At 45.5% G+C, this 9,401-nt stretch overlaps 1 protein-coding gene across 4 annotated transcripts in view; it reads right to left on the reverse strand.

The window, feature by feature from the left end:
- rc3h2 (ring finger and CCCH-type domains 2) overlaps positions 1-6,390 on the reverse strand; it is a 19,258-nt gene extending 12,868 nt beyond the window's left edge. For 3 of the 4 annotated variants that reach the window (XM_064942109.1, XM_064942106.1, XM_064942110.1), the window contains exons 1-2: positions 5,967-6,390; positions 10-332 (exon numbers count right to left, since the gene is read on the reverse strand). In XM_064942109.1, coding sequence (XP_064798181.1) covers positions 10-240 — 231 coding nt within the window. In that variant the 5' untranslated portion in view covers positions 241-332; positions 5,967-6,390. Of the gene's footprint in view, positions 1-9; positions 333-2,588; positions 2,770-5,966 lie in introns of those variants that run through there. The other variant, XM_064942107.1, reaches the window with a different exon arrangement.
- Between the last annotated feature and the right edge of the window lie 3,011 nt (positions 6,391-9,401).

The raw sequence follows: 9,401 nt of genomic DNA on the forward strand, positions 1-9,401 counted from the left end.
TGCACCCACCTGAGCTCCCACCAGCTGTAGCAGGGCACAGTTGACAGGCAGGAGGTCAATGTCAGTGCTGATGGCTGTCTGGTCGAAGGGGCAGGCCTTGCGGTGCAGCTTGTGCAGACAGGTCTTACACACGGTGTGCGAGCAGCCCAGACTGATGGGCTTGTGGCCATTGCTGTCAAACTCATTGTAGCAGATGGGGCAGGAGAGGAACTCTGTCCATTGGGCTGCCTGCACTGGCATCCTGCTGCCTGTCCTGCCTGCTGTCACCTCTGGAGGGTGGTGTTTCACTCAGGGGGATCGCATGCCACCACGCCCCGACAGCACAATGACAACTGGTAGAGAAGAAGAAAGAAAGTAGGTCAGAGTGCAGGTCATCAGCAGACCGGTCATCGCCAGAGAGACCATGCGCTCCTTGTATTCTCCATAGAGCAAGATGGACCTAGTCCTGCACTAGGCTTTTAATCTGTGTCTGGGGAACTGGCCTGTCATGTTTTCGTTTTTTGTTGTTGTTGTCTTTTATTGCCTTCCAAAAACCACAGGTGCAAACTGCTCGGGTGAAATGCGCGATAAACCTGGCACCCAGTGGCTTAAGGCGCCTTAGCCGTTTCACAATCAGAATCTTGGAAGAGAAAGGAGAGTGGTGGGCGGCAATCTCTCCACGCTTTCTTTCTCCCCCCTCTATTTCCCTCCCTTCTATGCCCCCTGCCTGTGAACAAACACCACTCTCCTCCACTACCATTAGTAAGGGAGGTTGTTTACTGAACCACGCTCGCACGATAAGTTACCTTGTCCCGAGACCTGAAGACTGCGTTAACTCCCTGCTCTAATGTATAGGTTTTTAGCTCAGTGGGCTAACACAGTCTCAGGGAAAACAGGAGACCCGAGATTTGAACCCCAGTTGGTAAAACACCCTTAACCCAAACCTTTTCTTTTTGTTGGCCCAGCCCCACCCTCTCTCTGATACCATCCTTGCCAGTCCATCATGCCTCCTCTTAGGGTTAGTGTGGAGAGGCCTTTTTGGCTGGCTACTGACCCTGGAGGTGACCTGCCCTGGCATTGTCCTATCAGTCTGATTTATACACCGACTGAGTACAAGGTCAGATTTACACACCCTCTCTCTCTCTCTCTCTGCACGCCGTCACAGAGCACAGGATTATAAATACGTTTGAGTGAAATTCAAGACAGCAACAGGATGGTCACAGAGGGTGACAGAGATAGAGAGAACATGCTCACACTGCCAGTTGGTTCAGCATAATCACTACAGGTGATGATTTTCATTTGTATTCGGATCCCCATTAGCTGTTGAAGAAGCAGCAGCTATTCTTCCTGGGGTCCACACAGCGAACAACAAATAACACCACGAACAAAGAACAACATGACCGCAAGAAGAAGGAAGAGAAAACAAAGAAAAAGAAAGAAATGAATCATTCTGATTCTAAGTGTAGAGTGTGTGTGTGTGTGTGTGTGTGTGTGTGTGTGTGTGTGTGTGTGTGTGTGTGTGTGTGTGTGTGTGTGTGTGTGTGTGTGTGTGTGTGTGTGTGTGTGTGTGTGTGTGTGTGTGTGTGTCTTCACAGTCCACTTTGCTCCTTGAGGTGTTGTTTCATCTTTTTGGGGGGCTCAACTGATTTTATTGCTTGCTTGAGTTACCTGAGGTGGAAGAGAATTCCCATGAATAAAGTCAGTGCTCTTTACCATACTGGGCAACACCAAGCCTCTGTTCTCGACTTGGGGACAGTACAGAGACCCCTGATTGTGTGTCTTGTAGGGTTTGTATGGATTGTTGTTGTTGTTGTTTAGATGTAAGTACTTTCAGCACGTCAATACTTCTTTCAAAGACCAGCAATGATGCAGTCAATCTATCCTGGTGAACTGGCCAATAAGCAAGTCTGCAAGCCTTTAGACCAGGGGTTTGCAAATCTTACCCTGGCTTTCTGTTCTACCTGATCATTCATGATCACCCACCTGATTTCCCAGGTCTAAATCAGTCCCAGATTAGATGGAAATAATTCAACTGTACCATATCCAAGCAGCAACAGCACAGGGAGCCACAACTTAGCTTCCCTGCATGCAACAGCTGCACAGACAGACAGAGAGACAGGCAGCTGCTCGTTGGAACCAACTGCACCACCATACCCACCCCTCACCCCATTCATGGCATGAAGAAGTTGCATCAGGCTGGCTTAGAGCTGGCTCTACCAGGGGTAACCTGTATAGTCTTCTTGCTGTCTTGCAAAAAGACTACACCGGTTATGCAACAGAAGAACGCACTGCTGTTCACAATCAATCCTTGTGCAGAGACAGAGGGAGTCGCCATGCATATTGACCCTGAAGGACAGGTTCTGCGAGGAAACTTTTCAATTCAAAAATGAAACGTTGCATAAATGACACGCTTGCCTACAATTCTATCTGGGCTAGTAAAATATCAAGCTCTTCAAGCATCTAAATGGGATAAACACTTGGTACAGTTTTGCATTGATATACTCTGCAGAACAAAACGCAAGTAACGTATTCAAGTAAATAAAACCACTTGGTTTAAGTGTGCAAGTTATGATTGCGCATTCAACTACTTTTCCCGCAAATTTACGCACCATCCAAGCGTCCAAGGGAGCGATGTGTCCACATTGCCTCTGCCGCGTGGACAGCTCCGTGCTGATCTTGCGTGTCATGTTTCCGCGAGGGCGCTGATCCTGAATATTAACGCCACGAGCTTCACGCAACAGTTGAGCTCGGCCACTGGCTCACCGACCAAAATGAAAATGCATGTGACAACAAAACGTGTAAAGGCTACAGGGGGAAGTTTTTCGCGCTTAAGTTAGAAGCGGTGAAGTCACTGGGCGGGAAACCATAAATATCATTTGAACCACAGTGCGTGAGTCAGTGTCACGTTGACACCACCTGTTCCTGACTGTAAACTATAGAGGACATCCTGTTTTTCGTGGTGCCCCGAACATGTTACCCGTCTCCTTGTGATATACAGTCTCATATAATCGGTAATTCCCCCCCCCCACACACACACAAAGTCTTCCACAAAAAGATATAATGTAACATTTAGCTGTACACATTTGGCTCTACACATTTGGCTCTCCTCACACATATGCCCCAGTCACTCCTCGCATGCCGCCTGTAGAGTTCTATGTTGGCTCTTGAAATGTACCCAACATGCCTCAAGAGAACAGCATGTCTTCTATAATCTAAAAGACTGCCTGTTATTCTAAACGGACATCATGCTGATGGACAGGCCCTTATGTTAGCCAGCCGGTTGGTCCCCACCCCTACTCCTCTACCGCCCTCCAAGAACCTGAACCCTTGGAATGCTAGGAGCAGCGAAGACTGAAGGTTGATCCTGACGGACTGGTGCTTAACATTACAGCATCACGACCCCAGAGTTAGAACAACGTGTTCTAGACCTTCTCAACCTTTTTCCGGTTACTGTACCACCAACTGAATTCTGCTCTGCCAGGAGTACCCCTGAAGTAATCCCTCATGCATTTGACCAATACGCCTATGTTCTGAGTCTTCTGGAGTACCCCTGTGGACAGGCCAGGTACCCAAAGGTGTCCAGGTACACCTGGTTTGGAACAACTGTTCTAGACAGTGGTGGGAAAAGTACCCAACTGTCATACTTGAGTAAAAGTAAAGAGATGCCTTAATAGAAAATGACTCAAGTAAAAATAAGTCACCTAGTAAAATACTACTTGAGTAAGTCTAAAAGTATTTGGTTAAAAAAAATTATAAATCATTTCAAATTTCAAATAATTTACAAACAAAGCATATGTGTTTAGTGAGTCCGCCAGATCAGAGGCAGTAGGGATGAATAGGGATGTTCAGTTGATAAGTGTGTGAATTTGACTATTTTCCTGTCCTGCTAAGAATTCAAAATGTAACAAGTACTTTTGTGTGTGTGTTCAAGTAAGAGAGAGATAGTGTGTGTGTGTGTGTGTGTGTGTGTGTGTGTGTGTGTGTGTGTGTGTGTGTGTGTGTGTGTGTGTGTGTGTGTGTGTGTGTGTGTGTGTGTGTGTGTGTGTGTGTGTGCGTGCGTGCGTGCGTGCGTGCGTGTGTGCATTCGTGTGTGTGTGTGCGCTCGCGTGTGTTTTGAAGGGGGCTATTCTCTTGCAAAGAGGACAGCTGGGCCTTGTCCTGCACAAGTCAACCCTGCTGTTCCAGACATGGCCTTAGGACACCAGTCTCCCCATCACTCTACCAACAAGGCCCCCGGAGTACAGTACAATACAGTACATTACAACCGGTGACAGGTTGTAATGGCGGGGCAAATGAAATACAGAATACGGAACATGGAATACGGAATACTGAGAGTGTGCTTCAATAAAAATGAGTCACAGTCATTTAACGTCTGTTTGAGCCATGAAACAAGACAGCCACAAGCCTAATCCCTATTCAATCCCTACCCCCTTAATGAGTTCAACACTATATTCCCCTGGGTGACATAGCTTGGTCCTTGTTCTGAACCCGTCATCAGAGAAAAATAATCAATCAAGGTATTTTCAAAACAAAGTGTTTGTAGAAAAAACAACAACAAGCACGTCTATGATCTATCCTGTTGCCTTGCCACTTTATCCCAACCTGCCTATATGTATACATCTACCTCAATTACTCGTACCGCTGCACATTGACTTAGTACTGGTGCTCCCTGTATATAGTCAAGATATTTTTACTCTTCGCTGTTATTTGTTATTCACTGAGTATGTACTCCTCATGTCACTATTTCCATTTTTTTTAATTTTCTAATCTTTAACTCTGCGTTGTTGAAAAAGGACCCGCATGTCAGCATTCCACTGTTAGTCTACAACCTGTTGTTTACAAAGCAAGTGACAAATAGCGTTGGATGTTATTTGACTTTGTTTCCTCCTTCCTGTGTTGAAGAATAACAACACTGTTTATTTCCTCTGGCTGTTTATCCGTTTGGATTTCTATTCAGTCATTGTTTCACAACTTCATTGGGAGAGGGACTTTCAAACATATTCCATATCCCAGGGTTAATATAAGTGTATTATATTCCATTCAATTAACCATTTTGGGGCGGCAGGGTTGCCTAGTGGTTAGAGCGTTGTACTAGTAACCAGAAGGTTGCGAGTTCAAACCCCCGAGTTGACAAGGTACAAATCTGTCGTTCTGCCCCTGAACAGGCAGTTAACCCACTGTTCCCAGGCCGTCATTGAAAATAAGAATTTGTTCTTAACTGACTTGCCTGGTTAAATAAAGGTAAAAAAAAAATAAAAAAAATTGAAATTACCATCTTAAAAATAAGATAACTGCAGTACTCTGTAAAACACGACTAGAAGTGCAACTTTACAATTGTCGGGCCTAGTGATATTAGGCCTGGGGAACATTATAGGCTGTACATCGGGATGTATTTACCTTGATTTCAAAATACCTTTTGTGTATTCATTCTGGCATAGATAGACTACGCTACGTTGGCTGTTGGTGGCACTGGCACATGTCACTCCTGAGAGATCTAACTGTACACGGAAGTAGGTGCCACAGTCATTCTTGGAGTGTGCATTTTGTTTTGCAACTTCACTGAACAGCCTCTTTGTGTAACACTGTTGAACATTACCTGTTACACTGATGCCTCTGTGCAAAGGAGCCTAATGTAATAATAGGCTAGGCCTAATGGCAATTTTGACCATTTTGACAATGCCAATTTTGAAGACAATTGTTCTTAGTAGGTTTCCATTCCTGACTGTATATAGGCCTATATGCAAAAAAAAAATGAAATAGATCTATCATGATGAAATCGTGCATGGCTCCTAAATGTAGTAATGGTACCCCATAATAAATGATCTGCCTGCAAATATTAAGTAGGAATGTGAACAGTTGCCAACTACTATAACTGTGTATGGACTCGACCATCATCGGGTGCCACAAACGGTCTGGCAGCATGCAACACCTCTAAAAATCATAATTGGGACAACGAGCTGAAAGTCGCGCCTCTCTCTGTCACTCACCTTAGGCACTGCAACGGAGTACTATAATAATCATATTTTTATCCTCCAAGAGAGCAAACGAAAAATATCTTCATCAGTTGCAGTGGAACCGCAGCAATCAAACCAATAATATAGACCCCGTATTTAAAATATCCTTTCAGCACATCAATTTACTGCTGTTTGCTCCAATTTCTGTATTCATTCCCAGCCTATGCGACATGTTCGCTCAAAGGTACGCTCCCTCGGTTTGACAACTGGGTAGAACGATCGTGTAGCCTACTGTATCACTCCGCTTCCAGTTTTTGAACTGCGGTGCCTTGGGCAGGCGCGTCTTGATCAACAGGAGAGTGTTTTGTGGTAAAACGAGCAGTACAAAATAATATGTAATCCAATTTCACCTCGAAACCTTGTTTATAATGGTTGTGCGTATGTGGTACTATTTTCATGTTATGGGCAAGGATAAAGACGTAAAGGGGCAAAGCCGGAACAAGCCGCTTTTCGAGGCGTGGGCTGCATCGTTTTTAAAGAGACAGAGGATGCGATAAGACCGCTAAACGCAATGCTCCAAGCATGTTTTGGCCCTATAATGGCAACCCCCTATCGAATTGACTGTCTCCACTTGCTTAATTAAGTTTTAATCTCATTTGTCTAATAGTATAATCTAATGCAAGATAAGCCACTTAACTTGAAGAGAAAGAAAAACTGCAGTGTACCCAGAATGTTCTAGCATTCTGTAATACATCTGCTATTAAGCTACTGTGTAATAACAGAATATAATAATGAATCCACCTGTAAAAACCCTAATGAGCATCTTGAGTGATTTACTGGGATCTCGGCTTTGGCACCGATGGTAGTAGTGCTGTAGAAATGGCAGAAACGTGGTTCAGAGGATGGAGAACCAAAGGGCCGATGCTCCCCTCTCCCCTCTCCCTCTCCCCTCCCCCTCTCCCCTCTCTCCTCCGTTCCTCATTCATAATGAAAGGGTCTTAAACAGCACTTTACACATACACACACGCACACACACACACACGCTACTCCCTTTTTACAGTCACTCTGTGTCCCTCACTGAGGGGACCCTGAGGATTAGAGAAGTGTTGGGTTGCACTGAGCTGAGTGTGTTGGACATTTCTGGAGCAAAGGGATAAAAGAGAAAGAGAAGAGAGTGACCGAGAGAGAGAAATAAGGGAGGGGAGAGAGAGAGAGAGAGAAAGAAGGGAGGGGAGAGGGAGAGAAAGAAGGGAGGGGAGAGAGAGAGAAAGAAGGGAGGGAGGGAGAGGGAGAGAAAGAAGGGAGGGGAGAGAGAGAGAAAGAGAAGAGAGTGACCGAGAGAGAGAAAGAAGGGAGGGGAGAGAGAGAGAAAGAAGGGAGGGGAGAGAGAGAGAAAGAAGGGAGGGAGAGAGAGAGAAAAAGAAGGGAGGGGAGAGAGAGAAAGAAGGGAGGGGAGAGAGAGAGAAAGAAGGGAGGGGAGAGAGAGAGAAAGAAGGAAGGGGAGAGAGAGAGAAAGAAGGGAGGGGAGAGAGAGAGAAAGAAGGGAGGGGAGAGGTAGAGAAAGAGCAAGAAACCCTCTCAGACATGCTGGAGAATCCACTCATATAGTATTGATGCTCAGTGAGGCACACAGATGCAGTCGGACCATATACTGTAACTGAGGCATACAATGACTTTCTCCCTCCCTCTCTATATCTTACTCATGCAGAACACATAGTCTACACACCAGCACACAAAGACACCAACATATTATAGAGCGGCCACTTACACATATATAAACATATAAACATATAAATATATAAACATTCATACATTCCATTCCTACGCTCGCAAACATTAATCCGGGATTATGTGTCTTGGAGGTTCCCTTTGTCTACATGTAAGCGCTTCATTCCAAGTGAAATGTCAGAAAGAGGAAATTCCCATCATCCAAATACTACAGGTGCCACCTTGTGGCCATCTGTAAAAGTCAAAACCACCACGGACCACAAAAGAACTGCTGATTTAAACAGACACACATTTAATCAATGAGACATTACGCAATATTCATATAGGCAGGTAACGGCAAATTGGTAAACTGCCCTAACGTGTGCAAAGTCTGATTTGTCAACCAGCATAAGAATATATCATTATGTGGTTCGCAAGTCAAGTAGTAAAATGAAAACCACATCCAAAACAGAGTAGGCAACAACATCTCCACCACGCTGACCCTCAACACCCCCCCCCCTTTGTGTGGTGCCATGACAACAACCTCTCCCTCAGTGTCAGTTCGACAAAGGAGGTGAACGTGGGCTGCAAGAGAAAGAAGGGAGTGCACGCCCCCATCCACATCATTGGGGCTGTGGTTGAGCGGGTCGAGAGCTTCAAGTTCCTTGGCATCCACATCCCTAAGGACTTAACATGGTCTACATACACCCGCAAGGTCGTGAAGAGGGCACGACAGCATCTCTCCCCCCTCGGAGGTTGAAAAGATTTGGCATGGGCCCTCGTATCCTCAAAAAGTTATACAGCTTCACCATCAAGAGCATCTTGACTGGCTGCATCACCGCTTGGTATGGCAAATGCACCACCCTCGATCGAATAGCGCTATGGTGGGTGATGCGGACAGCCTAGTACATCACTGGGCCATCCAGGACTTCTATATCAGGCGGTGTCGAAAAAGGGCTGGAAAATTGCCAAAGACACCAGTGACTCAATCCATAGACTCTTCACTCTGCTACCGTCCAGCAAACAGGTCCAGAACACCGGCTGTTGGACCAACAGGCTCTGAGACAGCTTCTAACCCCAAGCCATAAGACAGTTAAATAGTTAATTAATGGTTACCCGGACTATCTGCACTGACTCTATGCACATTCACAATACTATACACTGAGTGTATAAACATTAGGAACACCTTCATAATATTGAGTTGCACCCCACTTTTTGCCACGCGAACAGCCTCAAATCGCCGGGGCACGGGCTCCACAAGGTGTCGAAAGCCTTCCACTGGGATGCTGGCCCATGTTGACTCCAATGCTTCCCACATTTGTGTCAAGTTGGCTGAATTCTTTGGGTGTTGGACCAGTCTTGATACACATGGAAAACGGTTGAGCGTGAAAGAACCCAGCAGCGTTGCGGTTCTTGACACAAACCAGTCCACCTGGCACATACCACCATGCCCCGTTAAAAGGCACGTAAATATTTTGTCTTGCCCATTCACCTTCGGAATGGCGCACATACACAATCCAAGTCTCAATTGTCTCAAGTCTTAAACATTCTTATTTGACATGTATCTTCCTCTTCATCTACACTGACATCAATAAGGGATCGCAGCCTTCACCTGGATTCACCTGGTCAGTCTATGTCATGGAAAGAGCAGGTGTTCCTAATGTTTTGTACACTCAGTGTATATAGGCCTACTGTATATTACAGGCTACAGTAGGCTACTAAATACACTTTCAAGTGGCACACGGACTCACTGAATGATGA

This window comes from Oncorhynchus masou, chromosome 28 (genome assembly GCF_036934945.1).
Source record: "Oncorhynchus masou masou isolate Uvic2021 chromosome 28, UVic_Omas_1.1, whole genome shotgun sequence".
NCBI lineage: Eukaryota > Metazoa > Chordata > Actinopteri > Salmoniformes > Salmonidae > Oncorhynchus > Oncorhynchus masou.